Here is a 10,195-nt window from a genome sequence, read left to right on the forward strand (position 1 = left end):
CCCGCGCGCGGCTCTCGGAGCCTTCCGGGAAGCGGTGCGGGCTCGGCGGGGCGAGGGGGTGGGTGGGTGGGGGAGACCGCAGGAGGCGCCCCCTCCCCCCGCGCGCGCCAACGACCCCCGCCCGGCGCCGCGGGCCGGGCCGCAGACAATTAAAGCGGGATTCCTCCCCCGCTGACGTCGGCAGCGCCGAGGCCCCTCCCGCGGCGGCATAAAAGGCGCGGGCTCCGCAGCGCGGGCGGCAGTGAGGGCCGGGCAGCGCGGCGGTGCGGACTGCGCGGCCGAGCAGCGCGGCGCCCAGAGCGCGGGCCGCCCGCCGAGCCCCGCCGAGCCGAGCCCCAGGAGCCGGGCCTGAGCGCCGGCCCCAGCGCCCGCAGCCATGCCGGCCCGCCGCGCCGCGCGCACCTGTGCGCTGCTCGCCCTTTGCCTGCTGGGCAGCGCGGCCCAGGATTTCGGGCCGACGCGCTTCATCTGCACCTCGGTGCCCGTGGACGCCGACATGTGCGCCGCGTCCGTGGCCGCCGGCGGCGCCGAGGAGCTCCGGAGTAACGTGCTGCAGCTCCGCGAGACCGTGCTGCAGCAGAAGGAGACCATCCTGAGCCAGAAGGAGACCATTCGCGAGCTGACCACCAAGCTGGGCCGCTGCGAGAGCCAGAGCACGCTGGACGCGGGCGCCGGCGAGGCCCGGGCTGGCGGTGGCCGCAAGCAGCCCGGCTCGGGCAAGAACACCATGGGCGACCTGTCCCGGACGCCGGCCGCAGAGACGCTCAGCCAACTCGGGCAAACTTTGCAGTCGCTCAAAACCCGCCTGGAGAACCTCGAGGTCCGCGCGCGCGCCGCGGTCCCCCCTCCGGCTCGGGCGCCCCTCTGCCCTGCCCCACCCCCACTCCCGACCCGGCCCGACACCCCCACTACCCCCCTCGGCCGGGCGCTGGTGCCTGGCCAGGGCCCGCCGGGAGTCTGAGGGGCCCCGCAGACGGCCACTCGCCCGAGCTCCCCGCCAGACCGCCCCCGCATTCGCCCTGAGGGGACCGCGCGGCCGGCCTCCCGGCTTGGTCCCCGCGCCGCGCGCCTAACGGTGTGGTCTCCCTCCGCCCTTGCACCCCCGCAGCAGTACAGCCGGCTCAATTCCTCCAGCCAGACCAACAGCCTCAAGGACCTGCTGCAGAGCAAAATCGATGACCTGGAGAGGCAGGTGCTGTCTCGGGTGAACACTCTGGAGGAGGGCAAGGGCGGCCCCAGGAACGACACGGAGGAGAGGGTCAAGATCGAGAGCGCCCTGACCTCCCTGCACCAGCGGATCAGCGAGCTGGAGAAAGGTAACGGGCCTGGAGGAGTGTGCGTGGGGGCTGCTGGCTGCCCTGCCGGTGCCCGCTGGTGGGACCCTGCCTCAGGTCCGGGCTTCCTGCAGGGCTCTGCTCCAGGCTGTCAAAGCCTGAAGCTTCTCCACCCCTCCAGCCCTTCCCGCTTCCCGAGTCCCTGCCCTGGGTTTGGGGTTTCCAGCCGGTGTTCCTGATGGGGCCGGGCCCCCTGGGCTGGGGACAAATGGAGGGAGGGGACGCAGAGTGAGGAAGGCATCGATCGGTGTGGTGGGCACCCCCCAACACACACACACAGGAAGGATTTTTCCAAGTCTGATCATCTGTAAGTTTGCACTGTGGCTGTGGTGCTCCCTGGTAAGAAAGACTGGCTCTAGCCGGTCCCCAACCCCAGCAGGGAATGGGGTGCGAGCTGGGGATGGTCTGTTTGCTCCCACCTCCACGGCACCACTGTTGTCCTCTGGGGATCTCCGGGTTCCCCCCTTTAGCTGAGCCCCTCCCCGTGGTCTTATTTTCTGAATGACTCCAGCGCTAGCATGCTCCATGTCCTGTGGTTCCTGGGTCACCAACTCGGGCCAGCCCCACCTGCACTCTGGGGCTCACAGATGAGCTGGGCTCAGGCTTGAAGTCGCAGAAATCAAACAAGGTTGTAAAAGTGGGGGGGGGGGTGTTCCTGGGCTTGGAGCAGGGCCACGTGACCCCTCTTGGACCGCAAAATGTGCTGGATGGATTTAAACAGTGCCATCTTAAGGCACCTTATGTAACTGAAAAACAGATCAGGGGAAGGGACGGGGGAGGGAGGGGGGAGGGAAGGAGGGGAGATTGGGGGGAATGAAAAACAGCCCCTAGAGAGGCCAGGGGCTGGATCTGCTCCACGGTGTGCTGGGGGGGGGCAGGAATACAAGCTGGAGATGGTTGGGGCAGCACTGAGGGGACCAGCCCCGCCGTTCCTGATACCTGAATGGATGGGGGGGGGGGGTTTGCTGGCCCAGCAGGACGCCTTCTAGAAATAATTCTTGGCCTGGGGGGCCTGTTTCCTTCTGGACTCCCTGGCAAGCCCCCAGCACACCCAGGAGCTGGCAGGTGTGTGTCTTCCTGGCTCTGGGCCCGGTGCCTGTGCCCACTGCTGGGTTGGAATGTTTTGCCTGGAGTCAGTCACACCAAACCCAGGGCCACAGCTACAGTGCGTGTGTGGGCTGGGAGGGGGCAGACAAGCATTCCCCGAGACATCCCTGGCAGGCAGGGAGCCGGTGCTGTTGGGTAAAGGGAGGCTCTTGGGCTAGGAGCCTGATTTTTCAGGAAACGCAGAGGAAGCTTTCCCTGAGAATGAGTGGCCCCGTCCTCAAAGCAGTCACCTTGGGGGTCCCTGGCTTCAGGGCCGACTCCTTGCTCCCTGCTGCCCTGCCCTCTCGGCAGGGCTCCAAGCAGAGCTGCTGGACGAGCCTCAGGAGGCCGTCTTTCCCTCTTGTAGGGAAGATAGGGTTCTGGAAAGAGCCAGAGTCCTCAGGGCTCACTCACTGGTTCAGAAAAGCCAGCAGGGCCTGCAGCACACCCGGGCGTCAAGGGGAGTGGGCTGGGCACCAGGCGCCCACTTGTCTCGGGTGGGAATCCACGAGGACACTTTGTGAACCATATCCAGGAACCAGGTCTGCCGAAGGGGCTGCGGTGGAGGCAGCCCCCTCTTTCAGGCTGGAGGAGACCTCCTCTCTCTGTGGCCACACCACCAAGGTCCAGTAGCCCCCCACCACCATTGTGCAGGGACTCATTCCCTGCCCAAGCCCACCGTGGTCTCCCTACCCCCATCCCAGCCTCCCCAGGGGCAGCATGTGGGAGCCTGAGCCGAGAGCAGGAGATCTTGGGTCAGCTTTTTTGTTCTGGCTCCGTGCCCTCGGGCAGGGCAAAGCACTTGACCCTGCTGGGCCTCCCTCTCAGCGGCTAGAGAATGGAGATGAGTTTGCTCCTGGCTTCCCAGAGCGGGAGGGGGCGGGGGCGGGGGGGGGGGGGGGAGTGCTGAATGGGTTTCCGACGGGAACAAAGGCTTTGAGGTGCAGATGACGGGACTGTGTCCTGTTCTCTCCAGGTCAGAAGGACAACCGCCCCGGGGACAAGTTCCAGCTCACATTCCCACTGCGGACCAACTACATGTACGCCAAGGTGAAGAAGAGCCTGCCAGAGATGTACGCCTTCACCGTGTGCATGTGGCTCAAGTCCAGCGCGGCCCCCGGGGTGGGCACGCCCTTCTCCTACGCCGTGCCCGGCCAGGCCAACGAGCTGGTCCTCATCGAGTGGGGCAACAATCCCATGGAGATCCTCATCAACGACAAGGTAGAGCCCCCGGCCGTCTGGTCTCGCAGGACAGCAGAGTGAGGTCCCCCAGGCCCCCGCCCCCAGCCCGGCTGCTGGGCCTGCTCTGCAGCCACAGATGCTTGGGGGGGGCGGGGGGCACCAGAAGGGCCAGTCAGGCAGGACTGGGGGAGGTGGAGGGGCGCCCCTGCCCACACTGCATGAATAGTGCGAAGCTGGGACTTTCCTCCACAGAGGCCTCCCGGGGTGGGGGGTGGGGGGATGGCTCAGCACAACTGGAAGGTGCCCCGTCCCTCCCATTGAACCCCGGCTCCTCCTCCCCCAGCTCCGTGTAAGTGGAGGACCCCAGAGGCTCTCCCAGAGTCCAGATCGATCCTGCTCAGCCCCTCAGCCCTGGGGGGAGGCCAGATGCGGCTGAGCCCTTGGAGGGCGCAGCCTTTTCCCTCCGGGGAGGCTTCCAAGTCCCAGGTTTCTGGGGCAGCACGGGCAGCGACCATCTGCAGCCCCGGCCGGGAACTGGAATCCAAGCCCTGCTGTTGAGGCCTGGACAGAAACGGTGGTTCCTTTCTGGGCCCCGTGTCCCCACATCACACGGTGTGCGGGTCCTTTTGTCTTCCGCATGATCCGACCACCCCCCCCATGCAGGAGACAGAGGGGAGTCCCAGGGCGGAGGCCTGGTGCGCGGCCCCTGGTGTCTGAGTCTCGGCAGAGGCCGTGCGGGTGTAGACCCGGCAGTTCCGTGGTGGAGGAGAGCCGAGAGGCCCAGACCGCAGCCGCGAGCTGGGCCCCCGGCGGTGGGACTCCCCCTCCCAGGGCGGGTTGGGTAGACCGAGCAGAGGAGGGGGAGCAGGGGGAGGCCGTGGTGCATTCAGGTCCACCCCAGGGTCCCCTTGACAAACCGTCCCGTTTCCCGTGGGCCTCCGTGACCCGTCAGTGGATGGCGCGGGCGGACGATAAGGTCGCCGGGGCAGGCGCTGAGAGAATTCAGAGTCGCTCTTGGTTACCTGTTTTAAACGTGGTGATAGGAAGAGTCACGGTGACACGGCGCGTGGTGACGACCGCTGCTCTGCGCTGGGCCCCTGAGCACATCACTCCCTGTCTGTCCTCCCTCCCTCCCAGGTGGCCAAGCTGCCCTTCGTGATCAATGACGGCCAGTGGCACCATATCTGCGTCACCTGGACCACCCGCGACGGGGTCTGGGAGGCCTACCAGGACGGCACCCAGGGCGGCAACGGCGAGAACCTGGCCCCCTACCACCCCATCAAGCCGCAGGGGGTCCTGGTGCTGGGCCAGGAGCAGGTAGGGGCCTCGGGGCTGGGCCGGAGGGGGATGCTGGTTGGAGGGGGAGCCCCAGAACCAGAGGAGGGACAGCCAGGGTGGCCGAACGGGGACGAAGGGGAGAAGGAGGGAGTGGGTCAGAGAGGGACGTGGTTCCCCCCATTCCCAGAAAGAGCCAAGGGAAACAAGGTATGCAGTGGTTTGGGCCAAGTCCCTGCTTTGGGGGGGCTTCTCCGGCAGTACAAGCGGGGCGGGCCTTGTCTCCATGCTCTGGGGGCCGCCCCGCTTTCTTTGGCACGGAAAGGCCGGTCTGCCTTTAGCGATGCATAATTTATTTCCTGGAAGCGGTTTGTCTCCCCTTGGGCTCTCGGAGGGACGCACCAGCGGGAGGGCCCCAGGCCGTCTGTTCCCGTGGGGCTCGGCAGAGGTGACATCTGAGCTCGTCTAGGCAGGGAGAGCAGCAGCGGTTCTCCCAGGGCCCTGCTCCCATGGTGGCCCACGGCGCGAGTGGACCCTCATACTGGCCGAGGGACAGGCCGCGTGTCAGGCAGAGTCCAGGTGTCCCCGGGAGATGGTCGGCACCCAGGACAGACAGAGGTGGCCAGTAGTGGCCCTTTTCCTGGGCTCCCAGAGATAGGACATGACAGGGTACCTCGAGGTCCATGGGAAAGCCCCCGATGGGGAAGACACGGGCGCCTGTCCCCTCGAGAGCCCCCCCACCCCCATAGCCCTCCACACTCCGCCTCTGCTTTTCTCCGAAGGACACCCTGGGCGGCGGGTTTGACGCCACCCAGGCGTTCGTGGGCGAGCTGGCCCACTTCAACATCTGGGACCGCAAGCTGACCCCCGGGGAGGTGTACAACCTGGCCACCTGCAGCCCCAAGGCCCTTTCTGGGAACGTCATCGCCTGGGCCGAGTCCCACATCGAGATCTACGGGGGAGCCACCAAGTGGACATTCGAAGCCTGTCGCCAGATCAACTGAGGCTCCTGCCGGCCGAGCCTCCTGCCCTCGGCCCGGCCCACCCGCCTCCCCCCTGCTTGTGCGGTGATGACTCTCTCGCGTCTTCTTCTCTCCCTCTCCCCAGGAGTGACTCAAGGCCCACGCACGCGCACGCACACAGCCCGGGTCGCCCTCTTGCCCGGGAGGCGCCCCCCAGGGTCTCAGCCCACCCCGCTCCCCGGCGGCTGCAGCACGGGGCCAGGCAGACGTAGGTGAGGATGTGCGCGTGCGGCGGGTGCGTGTCGGGGGAGGCGCTTTCCTCCAGAAGGAGCTGCCTCCTTTCCTCCTTCCTCTGGTGTTGGGAACGCTCGCCACAGGCTGAACATCAGCACTTGGGACCCTGTGAGCTGCCCCCGGGCCGCGGGGCCTCCTCCACACGCGCGTCTGTCTTGGCAAAGCTTTTCCAGAGCCACGTCTCCGCCGGGAAAATAAATGTCTCATAGCGCTTGGTTGAGGCGGGGGTGGGGGGCTCTCCACACAGAAGTTCTCTTTCCTGGTGGGAGCCGATTCTCTCCGACCCGGGCCTGGCACGGCAGCTGTGCTCTCTGGCAGTGAGGCAGGGAGAGTGCGTGGAGGGTTGGGGGTGGGGCTGGCCTCAGGAGGTGGGCGGACCCTGTCCAGTGCCCAGGCGGCGCGCCCCTGCCAGTGGCATCTGCGGCACCGCTGGGCCTGGGGAGCTGGTTTGCATGCCCAGCTCTCTGGCCCTGGCCCAGGACCGGGTCTCCGGCCCACAGTCACGCACCCTCTCGAGGGATCCATCCCTCCCTTTCGGCTGCCTGCTCGTGCCCCTGGGAAGGCGGTGAAAGCCAGCCTTCCCTGGCCCCTCTCCTTTGGCCTCTGGCAGTGGGAGCCCAGAGGCGTCCATGGGTCAGCTCGACAGGGGACCTTTGAGCCAAGGAAACCCACATTCCGACTGAGACCCGGCCAGTTAGGGCCGACGACCCTGGGACCGGACCTGTCAATGAGAAGGTCCAAGCTAATTTTGACAGCCATATTCCTCCCCGCACCCAGGCCCTGGTCCGCGGGCGCTGTGCGTCCTCCCCGCGGTCGGGGCCTCTGGAGGCCTCCCACGCAGGGCCCGCGGCCAGCACTGGGGCCTGAAGCCCACTCCCCCTGCTTCACAGGGCTCCGGTCCTGCAGCTGCCCCCCGCCGGTCACCAGCCGGTGACGCCGAGACACGACCAGTGTCTGGAACCTTGGACTTTATTTTCCCCCATGAAGAGCACCCACACGCGTTTCTTCTAGTCCTTCTGAGGCAGGGGAAATGCGTGTGTGCGCGCGTGTGTGTGCGTCTGTGTGTGCGTGTGTGCGCGTGTGCGCGTGCGTTGAGAGAGAGAGAGGAAGAGCACTAAGACGGCCCCGGGCGGGCTCCCTGCTCCGGAGTCCCACCTGAGGGTCGCACGCCTTGAGGGCACCCCGGACTCTCACTGGGAGTCTAATTAGCAGAAGGCTGGCGAGTCTTTCTAGAAATTCTCCCGCACTGTCTGGCTCGTGTGCAGCTGCAGACATTCCTTTGGGAGGAGCAGGTGTTCCCCGTCCTCGGCTCCTTCCAGGGGCACCTGTCTCCTCACGCGCAGGCCCCGTTGCGTCGGAAACCTTGTGCATCTGTGTGCGTCTGTGTTGGTGTCTCCGTGTTCGTGTCCGCGTGGGTGTGTGCGTGGCACCCGGTCGCCGAGCTGTGACACGCCGCTCCTGCTCAGAGGGTGCGGCCCGGGCGCCGCGCTGCGTGCTGTGGCTCAACAGTGGCTTTTTCTGAGACCCTTGTGCTTCGTCCGAGCCCGTCGGGTTGTGGCATCTTTGGATCTGCAGGGATCTTCTCTGTTTGCATGTTCCCCGGGGTGGCGCGTCCCTGGCTCCCTCGGTCTGATGTGCGTCCCCTGCCTGCATGAACTTCTGGTTCCGTGTCGTGTGCCCAGTGCCACCCATCGTCCTGTGACCATCCGCGTAGCTACCAAGAAATCGCTGGAGAAGCAAGCCAAGGGTGTCGGGGGAGGTCACGGGAGGGACCAGTATCCCTCTCCCTCCTCCCCACTCCCCAAACACACCAACAAGTGTTTTTCACGTGTAGGTTGACAAGGAGCCTAAACAAAGCCCATGACTGGGACAGAGCGAGAGCTTGGAATCACCCCTCTAGACCAGGTCGGCCCCAACCCTCACTTCGGCCCCCTCTCGGCTGCTGCTTAGGCAAGGCTCAGAGGGGGCTGGGTGCTGTCCTGCCAGCACCTCCCACCAGCCCCTGCCGATCCGGACCCCAGACCACCCTCTGCCCTCTGGGGCGGGGTGGGAGCTGTCCGTCAGGACCACAAGCCATCCTCTGCCCTAGCTAGAGACGGGCAGAGCACACCCCAGACGCAATGCCTACAGTCCCTTTGGCCTCCGGCCCGTTCACCTGCCTGGCCCTCCCTTGACGCCCCCGCGGTGCCAGGGACAGAAGCTGACATTCGGCTCCCTCCCCGCCTCTAGCTGGAGCCTGTGCCAAGCCCCTTGACTCCCTCACTGTGTTAACATTTGGCACTTTGCCGGCCCCAAGAAAGGTCGATGACAGCCACAAATCTAATCTACGTAGTCTCCCATCTCCTCCTTAATCTGATCGACACTCCGTCTTGCACTGAATAACACATGCCTATCTCAGGTAAGCCGTTTTATAAACTAAGAAGATACACAGCACTGCCGAGGCGGTGTTAGCTCTTGCCGAGCTGGTGACCCACAGCTCCCTGGGGGTCCGAGGTGGGGGAGCTGCCGACAGAGGCTCTCCGGGCTCTCGGAGCTTAGATCCCACTGGAATCGTAAGCCTTCTTGCTTTTGATAACACAGTATTATTTCTCTTACTGTAGAAGAAAAAGTTTATTACCAAACAAGAGTATTTTTATGAAAGAAAAGGACAAACCTATAAAATTAACTCACCTTATATCTCCCTGGAAAATACTTTCAGGCTCCGCCAAAACATAGGACCGAAAGCATGTATTTTGGAAGAAAGAGATACATTTTGTATGCTTTCTTTTCCTTTTGTAGATTCCCCGTTTATTTTCTAAGAGTGCAAAGATCACTTTGTCACCAGCCCTGGGACCTGAGACCAAGGGGGTGTCTTGTGGGCAGTGAAGTGGGGGAGAGGCTGGCGAGAGGTTCAGTCATTCCAATGAGCTCCAAAGAGGGGCCGCCTGCGCTCAGAGGTGTTGGGGACCAGGATGCGAATTGGCCATTTGTGGTAGACCCTTTGCCTTGGAGCTGGCTTAAGTCGAGGACTTGATCAGTTCCAATCCTGGTAGGAAAAACTAGGGTTACGTGTTGTTAACGCGAAGAAGAGTATCCTTTCAAATTTCATGGCAACCAGAATGTGGCTTGACACAGCCGTGGTTTCATCTCTTCAAACACAGTGTGTAAATCTATTCAGCTAACGACAGGAAATGTGTCACTTCCATGCACCGTGGACTTAAGTGCAATTTGTTGAAGGGGAACAAGTCATTGAGGAGAAAAAAAAAAAAAAAAGCCCAATACTTAGAGTCCCAATTTTGTCTTATTTGCCAAAAAAAAAAAAAAAAAAATCCAACAAAGTAAACCCCCTCTGGTTGATATTGTTATAATGTATATACTGTATAATATGAAAGAATCGATGTATCTTACTTTTTCATTATTTGCTAACCAAAGCTGTACATTTTTCATATGATCTGCAGCCTTTTGGGTATCAAATGGGTCAAAACCATGGGACCTGCCACCTCCCATCAGCAATTCTGGAAATGCACTATTTCTACTGGTATTGCTTTCTTTTTCATTTTCTTGCTGAAACGACATGAATTGTTGAGTTTATTTTTACACAGTAAAGAGTGAAGAAAGACGGTGGTCTGCACGGACTGTCTCTTTTCTCAAGCTGGCCAGTGTCCCCCTGACCTGCCTCGGGGAGGGGCACCCAGGAACCCCCACCTGCAGGGCCGTGCAATCCTCGTGTTTGTGTGGCACTGTGCCCTCGGGAGTTCCAGAGCCTTTACTGACACTGGGGCGGGGGCTCCCCAGTTCACAGGTGCAGCTGACACGGAGGCAGAAAGAGGGCAAGGGACCCCCGGCTAGGTGAAGCCAGCTTGGGGTGCAGAGTAACAGGCCCTCCCCTGCAGACCTGCTTCCTCCTGGGCGAGTGGACCATCCCACCGCCGACTGGGTCGTGGCCAATAGTTGGTTACCTCCCCTCTTCCGGGGTTCCCAGGCCCCTTCCCTGCACTCGAGGAGTATCCCCAGGTCCACATAACCAGGGAAGGGGGTGCTATGGGAACCCTGAGACCTGGCCAGAGCTTCCCTGCCGTTCGC

The 10,195-nt window shown here is 63.1% G+C and overlaps 1 protein-coding gene across 1 annotated transcript; it reads left to right on the top strand.

Moving 5' to 3' along the window:
* Positions 1-349: 349 nt before the first annotated feature.
* NPTX1 (neuronal pentraxin 1) lies at positions 350-9,731 on the top strand. Its single transcript, XM_044247256.1, has 5 exons — positions 350-820; positions 1,109-1,316; positions 3,397-3,641; positions 4,740-4,919; positions 5,660-9,731. The coding sequence occupies exons 1-5, from the start codon at positions 377-379 to the stop codon at positions 5,879-5,881; spliced, it is 1,299 nt and encodes a 432-aa protein (XP_044103191.1). The 5' UTR covers positions 350-376; the 3' UTR covers positions 5,882-9,731.
* The last annotated feature ends 464 nt before the right edge of the window (positions 9,732-10,195 follow it).

Source organism: Neovison vison, chromosome 5 (assembly GCF_020171115.1).
Source record: "Neovison vison isolate M4711 chromosome 5, ASM_NN_V1, whole genome shotgun sequence".
NCBI classification, from domain to species: Eukaryota; Metazoa; Chordata; class Mammalia; order Carnivora; family Mustelidae; genus Neogale; species Neogale vison.

Excerpts from the sequence above, each read along its gene's own strand:
- NPTX1 (XM_044247256.1), top strand. The coding sequence starts at position 377 with ATGCCGGCCCGCCGCGCCGCGCGCACCTGTGCGCTGCTCGCCCTTTGC. Across the intron at positions 1,317-3,396 it reads GATCAGCGAGCTGGAGAAAG|GTCAGAAGGACAACCGCCCC; the intron begins GTAACGGGCCTG and ends TGTTCTCTCCAG. Across the intron at positions 3,642-4,739 it reads AGATCCTCATCAACGACAAG|GTGGCCAAGCTGCCCTTCGT; the intron begins GTAGAGCCCCCG and ends CCTCCCTCCCAG.